Raw genomic sequence first — 23,473 nt, forward strand, 5'->3', positions numbered from 1 at the left:
AAAACAACTTTTTTCTCTCTATGTTTTTGTTTTATATATATGCCAAAAAAAACACAATGGTTTATTTAAATGTATCATATCAGTAACAAAAACATAAATATAATCAATATCTTAATTTTCTAAAGGGTGAGTGAAGACTTTGTGGCTCCAACTTGATCTTGGCTGGCGAGAAATTAATCCAAATGGCTCTTTGAGTGTTGAAGGTTGCAAACTCCTGATTTATTGTCTTGGTAGTGCCTCTGTCATCCCTCGTCTGTGTTCCCTCTCTATATCTATGTTCACCATTTGCGTGTCGCTGTTTCTACTTTCCATGCTTTTTTTTTACATCTGTGCATGTAAAAAGTTTTGCTCTTATACACAAAATATATTGTATAAGTTACAAATCAAGAATCACACACAAATCCAAAGTTACACACAAATCAAGAATCACCCTGTAATCCTATTTTCTATTACTGTTCTCTCTGTTTTCAGTTCACTTAACAAAGAAATGACACAGAATTTTCCTTTCTCCTTAGGTCTGCTACAAGGACCTGGTGGCTCTGACCCCATACAATGTCCAGCTACTAATCAAGATGATTGATACAGATCACTGGATTGGTCTTCGCAGGAAAATCCACGAAAACGTTACTGAAAATAACGTCACCAGCGATTACATGGACAACAGTACCATAGTACCATACCATAGCACAGTAGCTACTGTTACTGTTGACAGTATAGTCAGCAGTAGCAGTGTAGTTAATAGCACCAATTCTACCTCTAACTATACCAGTAGCACCAATTCTACCTCTAACTATACCCAAACTCCCTGTAAGTCTTGGTGCAAATGGTCCAATGGGGAACCCCTCATCTTCCAGAACTGGCATCCTGGTATGCCAGTGTTTAAATCTCGCCTTCCAGAAATAAAATGCTGCAGTTGCTCCTGCACGTGCCCAAAATCAACAGCCAGAGTCACGACGATGCCTGTCTCTCCCACAGCATCACCCTCTATACAGACCACTGTCATGGAATATCTTTCTAAAACCACAGGTCAAATGAATTTAACCACAGACAATGAAACAACCTCAGCCAAAATATACCATGATCCATCGTCCCCATCGCAAGCATCTGAGACAACAGGAGCCAGGACAACCCTCACAGAGAGCACTGTGGGAGAAAGTACAACTCAAATGGACAGTACCGAAACCACCAATAAAGAGGAAACGACTACAGAAAGAGAAAAAAAAACAACTCAGCCTTCCAACCGAGAAATACTGCTAAGTTGCACAACGAAAGAAAGCACGACTCTGGGACAAACCACCAGGGTGGAGGGAATTAGCACTGCGGGAGAAAGTACAACTAGCATGAAAAATCTAAGACAAACCATCACCCAGGAGGGAATTAGCACTGCGGGAGAAAGTACGACTAGCATTAACAATCTGGGACAAGCTACCAGCCAAGAGGGAATTAGCAATGCAGGAGAAAGTACAACTGGCATGGAAAATCTCGTATTAACCACAAACAAAGAGGGGATTAGCACTGCAGAGGATACCACGAATGACATGGAAAATCTCTCAGTAACTACAACCCAAAATGGACTTACCACTGCAGGAAATAGCGAGAGTGAAGTAGAAACTCTATTATTAACCACCAACCAAGAAGGATTTACACAAGTGGGGGAAAGTGAGAAGAATTCCCCAAATCTTCCATTATCTACAAACCCAGAGGGTTTTAGTACTGTAGGAGATAGCACAAGTGACATGGAAAATTTCTCAGTAACTGCAACCCAAGAGGGTTTTAGCACTGTGGGAAAGAGTACAACTAGCATAGAAGATGTCTTATTAACTACCAACCAAGAAGAATTTAGCACTGAGGGGGAAATGACGACTAAAACACAAAATCAATCTGTAAATACAACTCAAGTGGGTTTTAGCACTGTCGGAGATAGAGCCACTGACATAGAAAGTGTTTCACTACCTACAGCACAAGAAGAATTTAGCAAGGCAGGAGATAGCACAACTGACATGGAAAATCTCTTACTAACCACCAACCAAGAAGGATTTAGCACTGTTGGGGAAAGGACTACTGAAATCAAAAATCTCTCAGTAACTACAACCCAAGAAGGAATTAGAACAGCAGGAGATATCACAACTGATAACGAAAATCTCTCAGTAACCCAAAAAGGAAGTAGCACTGCAAGAGACCGCACAACTGACCTGGAAAATCTCTCAATGACTACAATCCAAGAAGCGTTCAGCACTTTTGGAGATAGCACGACTCACTGGAAAGGTTGTGAGACCACCAACCAAGAAGCGTTTCTAACTTGTAAAGTAGTCGAAAGAACAACTGACAATTGTTTAGAAACCACCACAGATTCAGAAAGTACAACTGTTGTAGAAACAATCTCTGTTACCACAAACCAAGAAAGCACATTTCAAACAGATACCCCTTTCACCACTGACAAAACAACTAGCAGGCCAATCACTAGAGATACAACTGGAATGACAACAGATACACAGGAACCAGTGACATCACCACAGAGCCCAACAACTTTTGAGGCTTACGAGTCATCTACAGGCTCCATCTGGACAACCACACTGCCATCAACAGAACCAACATGTGAACAATCTCCTGTGGAGACTGAAATTCTCGCTGAGATCAATGAAAACTACATTGAGGACTCTTGCGTGGTCATGACCAGTTTTGGGCCTTGGGTTGAAAAGAGATGCTTAGAGATGCTTCCTTTTATCTGTTATGAAGGTACCTACAAACTAAAAGCTGCATACACTCAAAATATATAACATAATTTATTAAACACTGTTTAGATTGCTCATAAATGTATGATTTTAAAAAAAGACTTGGAAAAATCTGTGCATGCCTTAAGATTGGTCAACGCTAGGGGGAGCTGTCACGCAGTCCAGTTTTCTTATGCAGTTATGGTACATACTTACCACACACATAAAGGACTCCGTCAAGTATTTAATTTTTTCCTGTTTTACCAATAACACCGATAAGTCTTACGTATTTTATTTTCTTTAACCAAATCTCACTAGACTAATTGAGACCATGATTATTTCTCTTAGTTTGACAGAGAAATACAGTGTATTTACATTTGTCATTCTCCTATCGTATTGAATTTTATTTGCATCTCATAATGTACTTTTTCTTTGTCAACAGACAGGTTTTTCGGCCAAGTCAATGTGACAAATGAAACTTCAGAGAGTGCCACTCTGACCTGGTTGCCTGGACCTGGTGACATTAGTCATTATATTGTTGAGGTCAATGGTGTCGAACTGAATGAAAATGTGACAGGTTTGACCCTTGACCTCTTTAACCTCACAGCAGGCAGCCTCTACGACGTTAAGGTGTTTCCTGTTAAGTGTGACAGATCCCTCAATCCTCAGAATGCCTCTTTCTATACCAGTAAGCTGAACACAATTCTTGTTTTCAATTCAAATCCAATAAATATGGATTTTTCTGAAGTAGTTATTTACTTGACTGTGTTTCAACCTCAGTACCTTCAACCCTGGACAGTGTATTTGGACGAAATACGCTTTGGTTTAGTACTTAGCCTCATTTTTTATTTTGAAAAAAACAGAAAAAAGAGGTGGTCCATTAACTAGAAGATTTTCTGTAAGTTGGGCGGATGATGTGATAGTTGCAACACACTTGACTATTTCGGTAAAAAAATGCAATGTGGTTGATTACTTCCCATCCCTGGCTAATCCCTCAGAATGTTCTTTTACCATTTAGAGTGTAAACTGTTGAAGCAGGTGGTGTTTACTCCTTCTGTCAGCAATGGGACATATCATGGCTCAACTACTTCTTCAACACATGGAATCATTTTCTTTTTCTCCAATTGAATCATGTCTCATCTGTGGATGCAGATCAAACAGACTCCGTTATTGTTATTATCATAAGCATGAAACAAACTGGTTTTATGACTTCTGTTTTGTCAACAAATAGGTTGGTTGAGGATAATAGGTCGTCACACAATTGATTGCTTGAGCCTCTAAACCTGATTGGCAGAAAAAGTTTGATGGTGAAATTTGTTAAAAATGGGAGCTACTGGCCAAAGTTTTGGCTCATTTCCAGAGATTGATGTCAAGAAAAAGTTGCAGGAATTGGGTACATTTTCTGGTGGTTGGTCAAAGGCTACATTGGAGTGCCTGAATTTTCTCTAGAATTATTCTGGCCAAAAAGCACATGGGTCTTGTTTAAATACTCTTGTGGGTAAAACACATTGTTGAACACAGTATGCACAAATAGAAACTTGCAGATGCAAAGAATCAAGATTCTTCCTAGTTCTTTTTAAAACGTATTCTTTATGAACCGGTGTGTTTGACTAAGTAGATGTTGTTATCATGAGATAACACCCTTTTTTGTGAAAGTAAGATAGTAGATTTCGTTATCGTGTGATAAGATGTTTTTGGTGATAATGAGATAGTAGATGTCATTATCATGAGATAACGCTTTTTGTGATGGGATAGTAGGTGTCGTTATCATGAGATAACATATTTTTGGTGATAATGACATAGTAGATATCGTTATCATGAGATAACGCTTTTTGTGATGGGATAGTAGATGTCGTTATCATGAGATAAGGCTTTTTTATGAGGGGATAGTAGGTGTCGTTATCATGAGATAACATGTTTTTGGTGATAATGAGATAGTAGATATCATTATCATGAGATAATGCTTTTTTGTGATGGGATAGTAAGTGGCGTTAACACAAGAGAACACAATCTTTTGTGATAATGAGACTGTAGATGTCGTTATCATGAGATAGCAGGTTTTTGTATTGATGATATAGTCGATTATGTTGTGAGATAGCATGTTTTTGGGGATAATGACATAGTGGGTGTCATTATCAGGAGATAGCATGTTTTTTATGATAATGAGACTGTAGATGTCATTATCATGAGATAGCAGGTTTTTGTGTTGATGAGATAGTCGATTTTGATTTGAGATAGCATGTTTTTGGTGATAATGACATGGTAGATGTCGTTATCACAAGATAAAAGTTTTTTGTGATGATAAGATAGTAGATGTTATTATGAGTTAACATTTTTGTGATAATGAGATAGCAGATTTCGTTATCATGAGATAGCATGTTTTTGGTAATAGCAACATAGTAGATGTCATTATTTTTTTCCTTTTTTCTACAATCCACAGAAAAAACAAATCAGAAAATATCGACCACAACAAGAACAGATCAGTTCATGGTTGATTAATTTAACCATGGTCTCACTCTGCTGCGCAGGTGGCTGCAGTTCAGTGATGTTGCAATTGGTGTCAATTTAATCAATGTTTAGAAGATTGGACCACGCTGTCTATAGAGTTACAGAGTGATGCATGAAAAGTGTAGGCTAGAAGGACTGTGTGTCATTCTGAACTTTGTTTGTTGTCTCTTGAAAAAAAAACTTGTTTTTGTGGTGATGAGATAGATGTCGTTATCCCAAACAAATGGGTTTCATGTAAATTTTCTAAAAGGTAAAAAATACAGGACTGCTGCTGTTTTTTGGTGCAGAGAGGTCCAAAACTTTTAAACTCTGTCAGATTAATACACTCTTCTCACCTTTTCAGGGCCTTACAAAGTTAATAATCTAACAGTCGACAGAGTAACAGAAAATTCTGTCTATTTGAAGTGGAAAATGACAGATGGAAACGCCAGTTTCTACATTGTAAAGACAAATGATCTGTCAGAAAATGTGAGCACAACAAATCTAGAGTTTAAAGGATTGACGCCTGGGAGCTGTTACACATTCTCCGTCACCTCTGGAGTTCATGACCAAACCAAAGAGAGCGAAAAAACCTACGTTACAGGCTGCACAAGTGAGTACCTGCCACCAAAGGCTTAACTTTTACTGACAAAAGGATCCTAATTCTTCCTAAATCAAAGTGGAATCTAACCCTCACACAAACCATCTAGGGTTTTTATGAGGCAGCAAAAACTGATTGATGCTTTATTTTTGTTTATTTCAGAACCAGCCAAAGTGTCTAATCTGAAAGTGACCAATATTACAGTCTCCTCGCTTATTGTTAGCTGGGAAATTCTAGAGGGATATTACACAGGTTTCGATGTGAATGTCTCCTACGCTACAAATACGTAAGTAAATCACTTCTCATTTCTTAGTGTGTTAAATATGGTGGGGCATTTTTAGGTGTCCAAATGTATAATTGCAACTAAATTGGTGAATTGCATTTGAGTACATTTTGGTCTTTTCTTACAGAATGTTTATCAATGTAAACCAAACTGAAGTGACACTAACAAATCTGACGAGTGGGACTAAAATCAACATCAGTGTGTGGGCTCTCAGTAACAGCCTGATGGGAAACATTACAACCATCATCACTCACACAGGTAAAACCAGCTTCAGTTTATTTTAATACAGTGTTTTCATGCTTTTGCCTTAATGTAACCAAAGGTTTTTTTTTCTTTCTTTGAAACAGCACCTGAAAATGTCACAGATATTATCTTGACTTCAGAAAATAACCTCATCAACGTTACATGGAAATATCCTGGAGGCAGTAGTGTAACATTCTTCATTGAAGTTTGGAAAGATGACGAAAAGTGTCAAACACAGAAAACTTTAGAGATGAATGTACAGATTAAAGGTTTAAAGTCTTCAACCAAATACAAAGTAGAAATATATGCTGTCAGTGGAGAGATTGAAGGGCCTAAACAGCCTGAATACATTTATACATGTGAGTTTAAAGAGTTTATGAAAATGTTTTTTGTAGTCACGCACATGATACTGATACATGACACTACTTTCCTTTTTCCAGTACCTACGCCTCCCACCGATGTCAAAGTGGAAGAAAACACAGCAGACAGCCTCACCTTAAAGTGGGAAGCCCCGGACAAAATAACAAAAGCTAGATACAAAATTCATGTTACCAGTATTTGGGATGTGAATGGCAGTAATATAGTACACATCGATGACACCACCAGCATGAAATTTACTAACCTTAAATCAGGAACCAATTATTCTTTTGAAGTCTTCACCATAGCCGGAAACAATGAAAGTTTACCAGCATCCTGCAGCGGATCCACAGGTGAGAGCTTGAATTTAGAAAATTGGTTTTAATCTGCTCCAATTTTAATAAAACTTAACTGTTTACCACCTTTTTGCTAGAAATAATAAACCTTTGTTAATTCATTCACAGTTTTCCAGTAATCTTTGCATGAAATTCACATTAATGTTGACAACTTTGTTGTGTTACAAGCCAGTTCTTTCTATACCTTTTAAAATCAGTGTAAATTCTGACTTTTTGGGGTAAGATTAGGCAAAACTAATGTCAAATTTAAGCAAAACTATTTTGGGACATTTTCAATTCAGTGTTTTATAGGTGTGACAGAACTGATGGACAAAAAGCTCCTTTGTTCCTCATTGGCTGTGCTCTTGTCTCCACCGTCATGCAAATTGATGAAAAGAGTTTCAGTGTTTTTGCTTCCCGTTTAAAGATGTTTCATGACTTCTGTTTTCCCACAGTTCCAGATAAAATGGAAATCAGTCTGTCCATGCTGTGCTCTTCAGCTGAGTCGCTCGCCTGTGCTAATTACAATGAAAAAGATCTGGTTGAAAAGGTGAGACATCCAACACTGAAACCCGCACATCTGTTCAATGAGCGCGTGCAGACGTTACCTGGAGGAAAGTATGACACCTTTTGAACCTTTGTTTTTATGCTTTTTTGCAGTTGGAATACTTTCTGAAGAATGGGACAATAAACGACCAAGTCTTTTGGGAATTTTAGAAACCAAATATTTGATAATGCAAAAAAACCCCAAAAGGGTTTGTTCACCTTTTGTTAAAATAGAAGTTTTCTGCTTCTGGTCAAAATGTTTTAATATCTGTAATTCAAAAATTATTCTATTTATTTTTATTGTGATTTAAAGTTTCAGGTTCATCTCTAGATTAAAACACTTACTTAAAACATGTAAAAAAATAAAATTTTAGTAAAACCTGCAACAAATCTATCTATCTATCTATCTATCTATCTATCTATCTATCTATCTATCTATCTATCTATCTATCTATCTATCTATCTATCTATATCTATCTATCAAGAAACTGTGAAAACTGCAGGGAATACTGTAGATACATGTATATATGTGTATATATTTCTTCTTATTTGGCTTTTTGAAAAGAGTATACTGCTAATTAGTTTTACATCTTGTGTAAATCGATGGAGCAGACCTCTTTACAAACCAAAAAATAGGAAATTATGACTTTAAATCTTGTAAAGTTAGGTGGTTAAAGGCCAAAATTTATTATTTTTAATCTCTTTATATTACTTTTAAAATAAATGTAGTGTCCCTAATTCTCTGTCGTATGCAACCAATTGAAATAAAAAAAAGTAAAAGTGTTGAATATTAGCCTGTAGTCTCTTTATATTTTTGTCCTTTCTTTCCTCACGTAGATCTCAAATAGATTTTTGTCCATGTGTTATAGTCAGCAGATGGTGACTTTAATTTTGCAGAGAAGCATGTCATGTTGTTCTTTTCCGAAAATGGAGTATTTCAATCCACCAATTTTATTTTTATTTTTTTAGTGCTTTCTTTAGATTTAGTACGAGCACCTGAATGGAACTCTTTATTTTTTTGTCTTTTGCTGGTCTATCTGTCACTGACTGGCTGTAAAGATCTGGGATAAAATTATTTCTCTAATGCACAGGCCTTCAAAGGCTAACGTTTGCTTCCCCAGATGGTGTTATAAACTTAATAAAGGATTCCATCAAAAGTGTTGTGATGTTTTCTTTTTGTTTGCTTTTTTTTTCTTATGAGCCAATTTTATTCTGATAACACACAGGTTCAGATTTCAGTCAAAAATCTTTCCTTTCAGACTGTGTGGATCTACAGTGGAAAAAAAAGCTTTTGTCAGGGACTCTTAAAAAAGATAATCTGTCAAAAAGGGACAGAATGTGAAAAAAAAATATCCAGGGAATCCCATTGTTTGATTTTTTAAAGAATTTATGGAGCTGAAAATAAATATTTGATCAGTAACAAAAGTTAATGTCAATACTTGGTACTGTAACCCTGGTTGTTGATGTCACAGGTTTGCACTGTAGTTGCTATTTTGGTCCATTCTTCAATGTAGATCTTCTTAAGAGCTGTGATGTTTTTTTTGTTTGTTTTTTTTTTTGCTTTTTACATAGACACTTTGATGTGTTTGGGATCATTATGGTGACCAACTTATATAAAGTTATTAAAAAGTTAGATCAAGGTGCTGATGAGCAGTAAAATTAGGCAGATTATGAGGCAGTAGTGGCGATCTCATCTGCATACTTAAATACTGAAAGGAGTAAACATCTGGTTCCACACCCAGCCCTGTGTCAGGAAGGGAGGAGCACGCTCTGACTGGTTGTGTCGTATGCGTCCGTCTGGATACGATGTCCAATCAGTGCTCTCTCCTCCTGGCTTCTATAGGTGGAGTCAGTGGAAAGATACTCGTGCGAAACCTAGACTGTTTTCCACTCGTCTGGCTCCAGCCTGACCTTCAGAAAGAGAAAGTCACAACACTGCACAGTTGTTTACATCAGTTTGCTTAAACAGAGTTAAATCACAGAAACAGCATTGAACGTGCGTAAAAGGAATTACATGAACTCAACATAGACAATATGTGTAAACAAGAGCTTTGGCCATGAGACGTTTTCATTGGGTTAAACTGGGGAACAGACAGATGGAAGTAACGTTTAAAACTGCAGTAAGAAGTGCAGTACATCACACCAGCTATCCAAATTAAACTATAAAATTCAGAATTTTTGAAAAAAAATAACAGATCTTAGAAAAAATAGTTCACATCTCAACTTTCTGTCCTTCCAGGTTGCTAAACAAAAATATTCTCCCTTTTTGTGTTTCAAACAGAATCTGACCGTCTTGGTGATCTTTTTAATAACTCTTGGATGGAAAGGATCACACTAATCCTCTATTCTATTATTACTGGTCTAAAATTAGATATTATTCAAATCCCAGCTTGCAAAATTTAAATGTAATCATAATGAGGAGAAAAGTGTGCAAACACTATGATCATTTCTCTGGGTTGCAGTCACTTCTCACGCAGTTTCATCCCACAGAAAATTTTCATGTTATCTTTCAAATGTCGAGCAATATGTACCTGCCAGAGCCATTGCGGTTCTTGGAATGTAATCAAATGCAAAACTGGTATTAATAATAGAAAGATGGCATGTCATGCTACCTTATGAAACAGATAGAAGGTTATATGTCATGTTTTCCGTCTATAAAAATATAAATTTTACAGCCACCAGACTCTATTTGTGGCCTCATCTCCCAGGTGAGATGGTCTCCTAAAAACTTACCTGTGTTGACAGAGTATTAGGGCCACCATAAAACTTACAAAGTAAAGACATTTACAAGAGCAAAGTTGTAAAATTATGAGGAAAAAAAACATAATTTTACAAAAATAAAGTTGTAACAATATGATAAAAAAGTCACAAATTTACAAGAATAATGTCTTGAAATACAAGAATAAAGTTGTAAAATTATGAGCAAAAGTTCTACTTTATGAGAAAAAAGTTGTAAAATTATGAAAAAAAGTCCAAATTTAACTAATGGAATTACAATAAAAAAAGTTAATATTTTACAATAATGAAGTCATACCTTAATAAATCATAAGTTAAGAAGAGGCAAGTGGCAAAATTTGAGAAAAGCTAGCATCTGCCAATGGTCCCACATTGGTTAAGGACATCTCATAAAACTTTGACAAATTCGTAATTTTGCATGAAATTCCAGCAGAAGTGACATAAAAAGCTGTGCTACATTTTGGGATGTATTTTTTACAACAATTTTACAACAACAAAGTCAGTCATGCACACGAACTAGTAAACACAAGCTAGTTTTTTTATGTGTACGAGTTAGTGAGTGCACGCTAGCATCTTGTGCACAAGCTAGTTTCTTGTGCGTACGATAGTACGCATGTGTTACTACTTGGTGCACTCGAGATAGCAAGTATGAGCTAGTTTCTCATGAGTACGAGACAGAAAGCACAAGCTTGTATCATGCTAGTAAACATGAGCTAGTAAAACAAGATAGTAAGCACGAGCTAGTAAGCACAAACTAGAAAGCACAAGATAGTAAGAACAAGCTAGTAAGTGCGAGCTAGTAGGCACAAACTAGAAAGCACGAGCTTGTAAGCACGAGCTAGTAACTGTGAGCTAGTAGGCACAAACTAGAAAGCACAAGCTTGAAAGCACGAGCTAGTAACTGTGAGCTAGTAGGCACAAACTAGAAAGCACAAGCTTGAAAGCACGAGCTTGTAAGCGCGAGCTAGTAAATGCGAGCTAATGGGCACAAGATAGTAAGAACAAGCTAGTAAGTGCAAGCTAGTATAAATTTTAATTCAATATCCCTTTAGGAGCTCTGTAGAATAATTAATTATAGCATGAAAAAAAGTTGGTGTAATGTCAGGGATTTCATCAATGGGCATTCTTTTCCTCTCTCTGTTAGATTTTTTAACATTAAACTACAGTAACAGTGAATAAAAAGTCCTAACCCTGTAACTGCCTGCTCAACCAAACGTTAAAGCCCATTTAAAACTTATGAAAAACATTGTGTTTTTACTCCCACGTGGTGAATAACAGCAGGAAAAGAACAGTTTTTTAATATTGATTCTGTCTCGGTTGGGGTAAGATGACAAATGTGCCATGTCTTATTTTTTCCCTTCCTACTCTATTAAATCCAGCATTTCTTTGGTTTTACATAAAAACATATTTTTTCATTGTTTTCTTTTTTAGATTTTAATTAAAATCTTTCTTTATAGGAATAATAAGCTTAAAAACACTGCTCAATGTTTATATTTTATGTTGTCATGTTGCCATAAACAACTATTTGAGTGCTTTGTATATTGGGTATATATATATGCAAAGTAGATGTAAAACTATGCTGGTAAATGTGATCATCTCTCTGGGGTTGAATGGACCCCTTTGATGAGGAGATTTCCTTATCTTAGGACGGCCAGGTGAGACCATTAAAACCGAGGTCAGTAAAAAGCTTGATTCAGTTGAGCCGGAATTTTGTGTGAGAGTCCATCAGGAGCTCGAATCCAATCGGAGGTAAAAGTTTGTATCATGGTAAGGTTTATTATTTTTAAGGTTTACTGGAGTCTCCGCTGAAGGTTTTCCAAGATGGGAGTGATGTTTCAGGGAAAAGCCTGGATTTTGATCAGTTGGGGTGAGTCTCTTATTTTGCCATTTATTTCATAAAAACAAACATTAACCTAATCTTTACATATCATTTTAACGCTTAAGTTAAGATAAAATAGAACAAATAGGCAATAAAAGTGGAATAATGTAAGTATTTAAGAGAGTGTAACTAACTGATGGTTTTCTTCGTCAAATCTGTTTTCTAACTCAATGTTTTCCCCTCTCTTGATAGCTTGGCTGCTAACTTGTGCTGCTGCAGAGAGGGAGTACTTCATTCCATCCCAAAATCTCAGCTGGGTCGAGGCGAGGAGCCACTGCCAGGTGCCGACTCACAATTTTCCTGTCTTCAAAATCCCAAACAGTGTTTGTCACAGGATCACTGCAGGAGCTGTGAAAAACAGTCACCGTTTTTGATTTTGTGTTGACTCAACTGATGTTTTTACAATTTGCTCTCAATTCAAATGCCAGAATTGCTTTAAATTAAATGAAGAAAAAATAATAATAATTTAAAGGTGCATGCACCGCCTTCCTGCCCCTCACTTTTACCCCTTCTACCCCTCCTCAGAGGTGACAAATTTGTTAAAAATCACTTTTTTTTTCAAATTGACGGCTTTTCTATTGGTTTAACTCCATAGCAACCATTTTATTTTTGCATCACCTGGAGGTGATGAACAAGTCTATGTAATTTGTAGAATAATCTGCAAAAGTAAATTTTAAATTTTCCTTAGCAACTGAGTTTTTTTTTGTTAACTGTGGCTACATTCCTACTATCTTCATGTAGTCTTCATGTTACATTGTTTCTTTCACGTGAAGCCAATGATTCAATATTCATATTATAAAAGGTGCAAGCAACAAAGAATAGTCACTTTTGCAAGCTAGCTATGCTAACACCATGAAAAAAAACATCAAACTTTATTTTTAACCTTTTTTTTAACCTATTAATTCTGATACATCCCTAGGGAAACTTTAAATTTGTAGCTCGTCCTAAATTTTTATTTTTTTATTTTTTTTGCAGCACAAACAATTTTAGATCAGTTATTTCTCATCTCACTTTTTCTCTATCTTTGATTTTGCGTTTATCTGTGTAAAGTTTGTTCTCAGCCTACTGATTGGTTGATTCTATCAAATCAAATATCTGTATTTCTAAAACATGTTTTCTGCTCCCAAGGCTCAAACGCCTGTTTTATCTTCATTCATTTTAAAAATAATCAATACTTTCTTTTTAGCATTGATTACATTTTATTTAGTCAAATTTTGAATTGAGAATCTCCTGAAACTGTAAAATAAACTGTAAAGTTTCGCTTCTGACATGACACTAAACAGGCCTGTGGGGTCTATGAATCCTCTGGGGCAAAATATTGGTAAAACTTCAAATTTTGTTTGGAATAAAAAAAAAATGATCTCAAAACTGTGACTTTTGCTTGAAACATAGTGGCACAAAAATCCCTTCATATTTGGTGAGTTTATGAAAATGTGGCAAAACTTTCACTCATGGCTGCTGCGCCAGGGGATAGTATGCTTTGCAAATGAGTTGTGTACATACTAAAAGGAGTTGATTTGTATGAGTCATTTACATGAGAACATAAATAGAGAACATACGCTTGCTTCCTTCTTTTTTTCTTTACAAACAAGTGAGATTCGTTTTGTATCCACGCTCAGGTCTGCTATAAGGATCTAGTGAGTATGACTCCAGAAAACATCCAGATCGTCGCCCCCATGCTCAAGTCCGAGCACTGGATCGGCCTTCGCAAGTACTTCCCCGACATCAGTCACAGCGACGGCTCCCCCTGGATCCAGTGGGCAAACGGTGATCTGGTCATCTTCCAGAACTGGCATCCTGGCATGCCGATGTCAAAAGTTCCCCTCCCAAGGATAGACTGTTGCAGCTGCTCCTGCACTTGCCCAGCGTCCTCCGGCAGCATCTTACCAACCGTTCTGACCACAGAGCCGCTGATGAACTTTAGCTCCATGGCATCCCAGGTGACCAAAGCGCTGCCGCTGAATGCCACGTGCGAGCGAGCTCCTATTGTTCCCCCAGTGGTTCCAGAGACAAATAAGCTGTACATTGAGGACTCCTGCGTGGTCATGCTTCGCCATGGGCTTTGGGCTGAGAGGAACTGCACGGACGAGCGCCCCTTTATTTGTTATGAAGGTACTTTAACGTTCATTCATTCTAACCACAGAGACAAACATGTTTACTTTATATTGAGGTGAGTTGACCGTTTGTACAATGAACTACATAGTGGTTAATAGAGTTCAGTTATTTACATTTTTTAAAACGCCACCCAAAAAAAAGATTCTGGCTTCTTTCCCCTTTAAGAATGTACCAAAGTTAACTATTATGAAATGAAAAAAAAGGTAATGTAAGCATAAATGACAGAATCATTATATAATCTCGATATAATAATAATCTTTATTTATGTGGAACCTTTCAAGATAAAAAGGCAGCAGATATAAAATGAACAGTAAAAGTCCCAAAACAGAGCCTTGTGGCACACCATAAGTGAAGGATGTAGAGGAGGACTTAAACTTAGAAGACACCACGGAAAAGGATCTACCAATGAGATATGAGGTGAAAGAGTTTGTAGCGGATCTGAATACTCCAACCCAGTTTTTCAGCCTGTCTAGGAGGATGATGTAAAATAATAAAAGGATTATAACACTGGGAACACTTATTCAGTGGATCAAAAGATGATCAGAGTGGGACTTTAAAGAAAAAAGAATGTATAGAATTTGAAGCTTCGAGTGAAAGAGGTCATTTTGGTTTTATCATAACTGTGAGTTATTTTCTGGTCTTTCTTCTATCCAAACAGATAAATTCTTCGGGCATGTGGATGTTAACTGCAACATGTCTAACAGCGCCTCACTGAAGTGGCAACCTGGGCCTGGTGACATCAGCCTTTACGAAGTCGAGGTCAAAGGAGAGCCCCCGTTGAAGTTGAATCTTACTGATTTAAGCCATACCCTCACTGGTCTTATTGGAGGGAACTACTATGAAGTCGCGGTCTCTGCTTTAAAATGCAGCCGATTCCTCAACCCTCAGCGGGCTTCTTTCTACACTGGTGAGGAACATCCATTAAGTCCTTTGATTTCAAACTTTAAAAGTTCAAAATGTCTGTCTATTCAGACTCATTCACCCTCTATAATATTTTACTGTATTTTCCACACTATTAGGTGCACCTGAATTTCCAAACTTATGTCATATAAAAGGCAAACTAAACTATACTCACTGTACCTGTAGCCTTGTTTGCAACACATATAAAAGCTAACTAGTACTGGTAAAACAACTGTTACGGACTACGCTAACGCCCAACCTTGTTAGCCACAGGCGAAAAAAATTGAGTTCAACACGCTACATGATAGTGTACTCACAATAACATCCAAACAAACATCTTGACAGAGCGCCGTGCACCTCTCAAAATCTCTTCAACATCAATGAACACAAACAGAATTAATCCAAACGTAAAACACTCCAGATTAAAAGGTGTACCGAAAAAAAAACGGACTGGAAATCTGTCTATAGCGTATACCACTTTTGCTCAACAGACACTGAATGAGGCGGCAGCTCCAGCGGGTGAAGAAACTGAAGGAAGTTTAGCACAAAAACACTCGCATTGGATTAGTATTCTATCTGCTGATCGAGTCACTGAAAACGTCACATGCCCAAAGCTGAGTCCCCGATTGGTAGATGTGACGCAGTGACCTGCCAAAATTGAGATATTTGTTGCGCCCGTGACTCAAATCGCACCACAGTCCCTGAATTCACGTCTGTATCATTGACTTCACATTGAAACTGGTCGCTTCTGCCGCACAAATCGTATTTGGTGTGAACGCAGCATAACAGGAACCCTAGCGTTAACTGTAACCGTAACTCTAACCCATTAAAAACCCAAAATCAGTCACAAGCGATACAGGGCTACTTCCAGTTAAAGCCGGGGACTTCCAAGTCTAGATGTTGATGTCTACAGCCAGATACCCTTGATAGATTTTGGAATTGTAGATTCAGACACTCTTAAAATAGTGACGATAGAGTCCACTAAATAGTGAATATTGAAGGAATCTAAACAAAACCTACATTTTGATTGTAAACCTTAACGTAGTTTCCATTTTTGGATAAACTTTTGACCATTGTGAGAGGTATTCAATTGAAAAATGTTATCCTGATAACCATGAACCTGTTAGTTGTCTATGAAAAGAAGGTCAGCCGAGAAAAAGACGAATTAATTATTATTAATATCAACAGGTTAATAAATAAATGAGGAAGTATTCATACGTTTACGTTTTAGGAAATATAATTTCCAATGATTTCCAATGTCATGCATTTTTACTAAATGTACTACGATGCTAAAGGACTATTCTAGGACTAATACTTCATCTCTCTCTTTTTTAGTGCCCCACAAAGTGAAGGATCTCAGAGTGGACAACACAACAGCAAGCTCCATCTCTCTGAGCTGGAACGAGCCCGATGGAAATGCCAGTTTGTACTTGGTACAGACTGTAGATCACAGAAGGGAAGTGAACACAACAGGGTTAGAGTTTGAGGGATTGACCCCTGGGAGCTGTTTCACATTCATGGTGCAGTCCGGAGTCCAGGACAGGTCCCAGTGGAGCGAAAGATCCATGATCGCGAACTGCACAAGTGAGTCTAGGGTCCTCGAATGTGTAGAAACGTGAACCACCAAGTGCGTGATGCTGATTGACACTGTTTGACGGATGGTCGTCTCCTTCAGAGCCCGGCAAAGTGTCCAACCTGGAAGCTGTGGATATAACAAACAACAAGCTCACACTGAAGTGGAAAGCACCTGATGGAAATTTCGCGGGCTTCTCAATAAAAGTTACCATTAGGAATTCAGAGTGAGTAATATTTAACGGTTTGTTTATTTAGCTTTTTGTCACTCCGTTTGTCCCTTATTATGAATATTTTAACAGCCATTTGCTGACCTTGTTGGACCTTTTCTTGGCTTAGCTTAATGCTAAGTTGTTGTTTTTTTTTTTTCTTCAAGACCATAAAAGCTCATTTAAAGACTGCTTTATTCTTCTTCTTACAGCAAATATTTGACTGCAACCAAGATAGAGACTCAAATAATTATAACTAATCTGCCAAGTGGCTCCAATATAACCCTGGAAGTGAGAGTGAAAGCTAACCACGACGTGATGGGAGACGCCGTCAGCATCATTGCTTACACAGGCAAGTTCAAAGCAAAAAAAATAAATTTGTTTTCCTGGTTCAAACGCTGTTGGGTTGTGATGTCACTGTTTGGATGCTTTGAACAGTTCCTGATCCGGTCTGGGACCTGACGTTGGTTCCCGGGAACAAGCAGCTCACAGCGAAGTGGAACTACTCGGAAACTGCTGATGTGACATTCACGGCCGAGGTGTGGAAGGACAAACAATTCATTCAAAAATTCACCACCTTGGAAAACAAGGAGATTACGTTTGGAGACCTGAAGTCTGCAACCAATTACACGGTGTATGTCTATGCTGTTAGTGGCACGCATACAGGAGTAAACGTGTCCACCTCAGAGTTCACCTGTAAGTTTATTTAAAAAACAATGTAAATACCTCATGATGGCATAGAAGTCAGTAATGTTAAATCAAGTACTCAAATGATGATCATTACGTTTCTGTGTTGTATCTACCAGTACCCGCGAGTCCCCAAAACCTCAGATCACCGTTCAACTCAACAGACAAGATCACCTTGGAGTGGGACGCTCCTGACGGCATAACAGAAGCCATATACATTATTAATTTTACCAGTATCTGGAGTCAGAGTTCTAAAGTAGAAGTTAAAGACATCACCAGCCATAACTTTACAAACTTGAAATCAGGAACCAGGTACTTTTTTCAAGTCTACAGCAGAGCTGGAGAGTTTACCAGTTTACCGACAAGCTACAATGTTTCTACAGGTGAGAACTTTAATTCTTAAATCTGAGATCTTGGAGGTCGTTGTATAGGCTCTGAACTTTATATGATAAATATTTTCTGAACCTTAAAAAAATAGTTTTTTTTTTGTTTATTGTCTCTTGAGGTACAGCTATTTTCTAATTGTTTTTTAATTATGATGAAAAAATAAATTACAGTATTTTCCAGACTATAAGGCCTCTTAAAAGCCAAAAGTTTTTTTCAAAAAACAACAGTGCACCTTATAATGTGTGGCACCTATTAAATGGAATAGCTATGGTTGTGTTTGCTGATATCGAAGTGATTTTTAGACTTACACGACGCGCTCTGTCAAAATGTCAGACAGTTTTTTTACAAGTTGCAAGCAAGGTTTGGTGTTTTTGTGACTAGGCTTACAAGTAGCAATATTATAGATTTTTTTTTTTATGTGTTTAGAGAAGTTATACGAAAGTTCTTTTTTTTTGCACTATCAGTCTCTTTTTTTACGTGTTCCTACCAAAGTTGAGAGTTAGCTTGATTACAGTAACGCTTGTCTTAGCGCTATCAGTCTGACTTTTTACGTGTTAGCATCGAGAGTTAGCATAGTTACAATAACGTTTGTCTTAGCGCAATCAGTTTGTTTTTAAGGTGTTACTAGTAAAGTTAATAGCGTTCTTACAGCAACATTTCTTTAAGCACTTTCAGTCTGTTTTTATCTGTTCCTACTAAAATTGAGAGTTAGCATAGTTACAGCAACGTTTTTTTTTTTTAGCTCTATTTGTCTGTTTTTAAGGTGTTCCTTACAAAGTTGAGAGTTAGCATCATTGCAGTAATATTTTTTGGCGCTATCAGTCTGTTTTCTACGTGTCGCAAACAAGGTTGGGAGTTGCAACCATTGTGAATACGCTAACTTTGCTAGTGTGTAGCGTTATACAAACAAGCTCTGAAGTTACTGTGAACAAAATGCATCTTATGCTACATTTATACCAGGTGTTTATTTATACCATATTGGGGCGAAACATATGGTAAGGCTGCCAAGATTCCTAAGATTTGTTTTTTATGTTTTCATAATCGCATCAGAGAAATATGGATGCAAAAGGCAAATACGGAAAGCAAAAGGTGTCTAAAGATGCCATCTTTGTACAATCTGTTCAGACGAGTTTCATGTTGGGATTTTCTAACATGGCTTCTGATTTTTCCACAGTTCCGGTCAAAACAGATCTCTCTCTGTCCATGCTGTGCTCCTCGGCACAGTCGCTCCTCTGTGCAGATGACAATCAAAAGAAAGGAGTGTTCATCAAGGTAACATTAGGACAATTGAACTGAACAAATACCCTTGTTATCTGGAATAAAAGTTCACATTTTTTATTTGACTTTTCTTCTTTTGTGTTGCAGCTACAGGAACATTTCAATAAAAAACTGGGTAATGCCGTATTCTGGGAGCTGGAGATTTAAATGGCACAAACATGTTTTATTTGAACCTCTTAATAGTACACTCTTCTGTTTGTTTGTTTGTTTGTTTGTTTATATGATATGTGCATTATCTCTGCAATATTTTAGCTAGAAATGCTTTTTTTTTTCTTTATACCCACGAAAAATTTTACTAGTATGCAAAATTTTTGTTGAAATTATCTTAAATGTACAAACAAGTATTTTAAAAAATCTGGTTTATTGTAATCTGGAAATTAATTCATATGAATTTTAATAATATCACAGATTTTTTTTTTCTTTCTTTTGCTTTTGCTTACTTGTTTTTCTTACTTATTAAAATAAAACATAAAGGAACAATAAAACAGTTCAAACTGAGTGTAAATGTCAGCAGTGTGCGACTCTCCCACAAATAAAAAGTAATCAAAAATACTATTACCTATTACTGTAAAGAATGACATGTTCTACATACATCAAAATCTATTAAAAACATGAACTTATGTTTGTGTCTGACATGTATAACACTAATGTGTTTAGTTTCTTTCTCTTAAAGTTTCTCACTTTACATTTTAAGATCATTTGTTCCTGTATTTGGCCTCATCCTCATTCGTTGTTTTTTTTAGCTTAGTCTTTAGCTTTACCTGAAATAATTTTATTTTTTCTACTGAGGTGTAAGCTTTTTAATTTAAGGAGGGTTGTGGGCGGGTGTGGCTGCATCTTAAAGGGAGTGCAGGTGCATCTTGTTGCTACTTTAAGGGACGTCTTAACAATGGAACTTACAGTTGTCGTGTCTGTGGTAAGTGTATCGGGAAGTATCTTTAAGGATAATGTAAGTCATATACTTATGATATACACAAACTACACTCTGATTGTCTTATTTCCACATTTTTAAAGTCAGACTGCATTTAAGGGACATCACTTTGCACAGGATTTGAGGATTAAATATACGTACGATACACTTGTGTCTTACCTACTTCCCCCTTACTTCCCCTTTCCAGTTGCTTAAGTGTTTATTACAACATATTTGATATTTCATGCGGGCAGAAATGTCAATTTTTCGCCTGCAGACAGTCCGTATCCCCCAGTAAAGGCCGTTGTGACTGAGGCCTTACCCAAAACTGTCAAGGTTTTGGGCTAGCATCTTCTTTCATGCTTCCAGGAATCTCTCCACTGCGTCACTTCCTTATCCATGGGGGTCACTGTCAGTTGGCTCCAACTGGTGGAACCTGAGATCAACTCTGGACCCAATTCCTTCACCTGGAACCCAACATCTTTAGCTACACCATGTCAGTTTTTTAGACTTCCACTTCCTCCCAACCCTATAATCTCCAGCTGACTTTAACAGTTAGTCTTTTCAGTGATTAGTAGCTGAGTTGAGGGCTTCAGTGTTCAGATTTGAAGAATACAGTCTAAAACGGTATGAATTTGGTCTCCTACGTTCTTTAAAGCTGGTTTATTTAAGACTTTGTGGCTACCATGGTCGACATCCTGGAGAGTCTAGGTTTTACATCCCACGTCATTGGGAACCCAACAAGGTTTTCTTGACTTGCTATCAGAGGAGGAAGGTCAGGCAAAGTCTCACATGATCCTTCTGGAATATAATATAATAAATCTAAAGCAATCAAAGCAAGAATAATGTATAAACAAGACAACCAACTGAGGTTTATGTCCATATAAAGATAGATCAGACACAGGATAGTTAGTCAAAACATTGATTGGAAAATACTAATTTGTTCACAAAAAATAATTCAATTATTACTCTTAATCATATTTGTTCTTTACTATATAGAGTATGACACAATTAATCTATTAACAATTAAGATTGTCACAAGAAATTCAAAAAACTGATTGAAAATCCCATGAAATAAGATGAAACTGAAGTCTCTCCATTGATGTTTTTCTTCATAATTTTAAGAACTATAACATTGGCCTAAAGAAAACTCGTTAAATTTGCATATTTCCTGATTTGTTGACGACATACATCTGCCTCACATGAATCTTACTTCATACACCCTTCCGCTTCACAGCATTTCCATGTTTGACAGATTTGTTGTTCATCATGATAGCTTTTTGAAACCTCTCTAATACATTTTTCAATGTGTATTTCATATTTACATACTTTAATTATCATGTAAAAGGAAAATAAAATGATTAAAATGGGGTGAACAGTGTTTTACCACACCTTTAGAGGGCGCTCATGAAGCAAGATGTGCTTTTCTGCTTGTGCACATGGATTAGCTGATTATTATTATTATCATTAATAAAATTATTATCTTTCTTCTTTGGCCTTTGCCTCCATAACTCTGATACACTCATTAACTAAAACAAGGAAGACTTTTGTAAAATAAAAAGGGTTTTAATGGGGGTAGGTAGTCTTTTTAGGTAATTTTATGCATTTTTTTAATATTTTATGAAAGATTAAGATAGCATTTCATTAGAAAAATATGTTCTAAATATAACAACAGAGCTTCAATTAATCCTTTTCCATTTTCTATTCCTTCGAGAACAGTTTGTAATTAACAAATGATTGAAATACAACATATTTACTCCTAAAAATGTCACTGAGAGTAAAATTTTCCTGTTTAAACCACCTTACATTTATTAAAAGTGGAAAAAAAGAAGTTAAGAATGCATAAATATGTGTGTGTGTCCCTTGGCAAAAAGCAGTCTATTTATGTGCACTACAAGTATACTACATAATCAATACTAAAAGTGAAGCAGTGCACTTGAAGTTTACTTTTTATACACTATCATTTGACTTAAAATACAGTATTTCACTTTATTAAATTACTATATTTTCTACACTGCACGTAGATGGTCTGTAGTATACTTATACTTATACTCAAGTACGCTTAATAAAATTTATTTAAAATGTACTATTTAATAAAGGATGTGCGTGTATTTTTTTAACTGTAAAATAGTTATTAGAGTGTTTTTAATTCAAGTCTTCACAGCAGGAGAGCTGAGGAGACTCCCAACCACTAGATGGCGACAGAGTCACCCTGAAACACAAAAGTTTGTTTACTTCTCCGTTTTTTAAAGTTTTATGACAGATTACGACTAAAAATACGGTATAAACATAAGAGACAGATGTGGAATGACATTCATCTGCTCAAGGCAGAAGAATAAACAGGCCGTAAAGACAGAATTTACCTCCTTAATCTTCTCCTAAGAAACCTCTTGGTTCTAATTGTTTTCTCCACCCACAAGTTGCTTTTAATGTGAAATAATCATGAAATGATCCATCAAACTTGACAAAAATGTCCAAAAAAACTGCATACTTTTTAAGTTTCAGTTATTTTTGTTATTTTTCTTGTACATATGTGAAGATTTTTTCTTTTTGTTACACAAATTGTCTACATCACGGTCTGTAACCTGCAGCTCCAGAATCACATGTATCTCTCCATGGTGGTTCCTTGGTCAAACATAAAATAAGTCATGGAGACTGCTGACCTGAAGATATTTTGTTTTCTCAACACTACCTCCAGATAGCACAGATTTTATATGCAAAGCAAAACTTTGGTAAAAAATGTAATATAATAATTTTATGAAATAAAAGCACAAATTATCTTGTGCTGCACAACTTTGGTTACTAGCTGTCCAGAGCTGAACTGATATGATCCTATTTGACACAGATCATCTTTTATTTTAAAAATATGTTATTTGAGCTTCTATGTCAACTGTGAAAAAAAAAATGCATTTTGAAAGATGGAAGATTCTTTTAATATTTTTGCTTTTGTTCGTCTCATAAATGGACATAATTCAAATTTATTATTAAGAATGCAAATCCAAATTTCTTAAAGGCTAAAGTAAGACTTTGCAATTTCTTCTAGGTTTCGATCAGTAGAAAATGAGCCCAAATGGCTTTTACTGTGAAAGGATGCCGACCCCTGGCCTAGACGGTTAAAGTTACATATTTTCAGTTAGTAAAAATAAAATCCCTTTGTAAGATTTCGGTCAAGATTCAAAACGAACAACAAATACACGTTACAAATTTAGCAGACAGGAAGTCAGTGGAATGTGTGTG

The 23,473-nt window shown here is 36.5% G+C and overlaps 2 protein-coding genes across 2 annotated transcripts in view; both read left to right on the top strand.

Moving 5' to 3' along the window:
* The window catches only part of LOC112155702 (mucin-3A), a 13,066-nt gene extending 5,129 nt beyond the window's left edge, over window positions 1-7,937 (top strand). Inside the window, exons 2-10 of the mRNA XM_036216882.1 lie at window positions 516-2,736; window positions 3,154-3,399; window positions 5,563-5,811; window positions 5,962-6,085; window positions 6,210-6,340; window positions 6,430-6,684; window positions 6,766-7,035; window positions 7,473-7,567; window positions 7,678-7,937. Of these exons, the coding sequence (XP_036072775.1) occupies window positions 573-2,736; window positions 3,154-3,399; window positions 5,563-5,811; window positions 5,962-6,085; window positions 6,210-6,340; window positions 6,430-6,684; window positions 6,766-7,035; window positions 7,473-7,567; window positions 7,678-7,734 (3,591 nt within the window). The 5' untranslated portion in view covers window positions 516-572 and the 3' untranslated portion in view covers window positions 7,735-7,937. The remainder of the gene's footprint in view (window positions 1-515; window positions 2,737-3,153; window positions 3,400-5,562; window positions 5,812-5,961; window positions 6,086-6,209; window positions 6,341-6,429; window positions 6,685-6,765; window positions 7,036-7,472; window positions 7,568-7,677) is intronic.
* Window positions 7,938-11,934: 3,997 nt separating this feature from the next.
* LOC112156311 (receptor-type tyrosine-protein phosphatase H) lies at window positions 11,935-20,289 on the top strand. Its single transcript, XM_024288548.2, has 11 exons — window positions 11,935-12,166; window positions 12,371-12,459; window positions 13,798-14,290; window positions 14,952-15,200; window positions 16,529-16,777; window positions 16,869-16,992; window positions 17,187-17,326; window positions 17,413-17,670; window positions 17,781-18,044; window positions 19,223-19,320; window positions 19,414-20,289. Exons 1-11 carry the CDS (start codon window positions 12,121-12,123, stop codon window positions 19,471-19,473), a joined length of 2,070 nt encoding a protein of 689 aa, XP_024144316.2. The 5' UTR covers window positions 11,935-12,120; the 3' UTR covers window positions 19,474-20,289.
* Window positions 20,290-23,473: the final 3,184 nt, after the last annotated feature.

This window comes from Oryzias melastigma, linkage group LG18 (assembly GCF_002922805.2).
Source record: "Oryzias melastigma strain HK-1 linkage group LG18, ASM292280v2, whole genome shotgun sequence".
Lineage (NCBI taxonomy): Eukaryota > Metazoa > Chordata > Actinopteri > Beloniformes > Adrianichthyidae > Oryzias > Oryzias melastigma.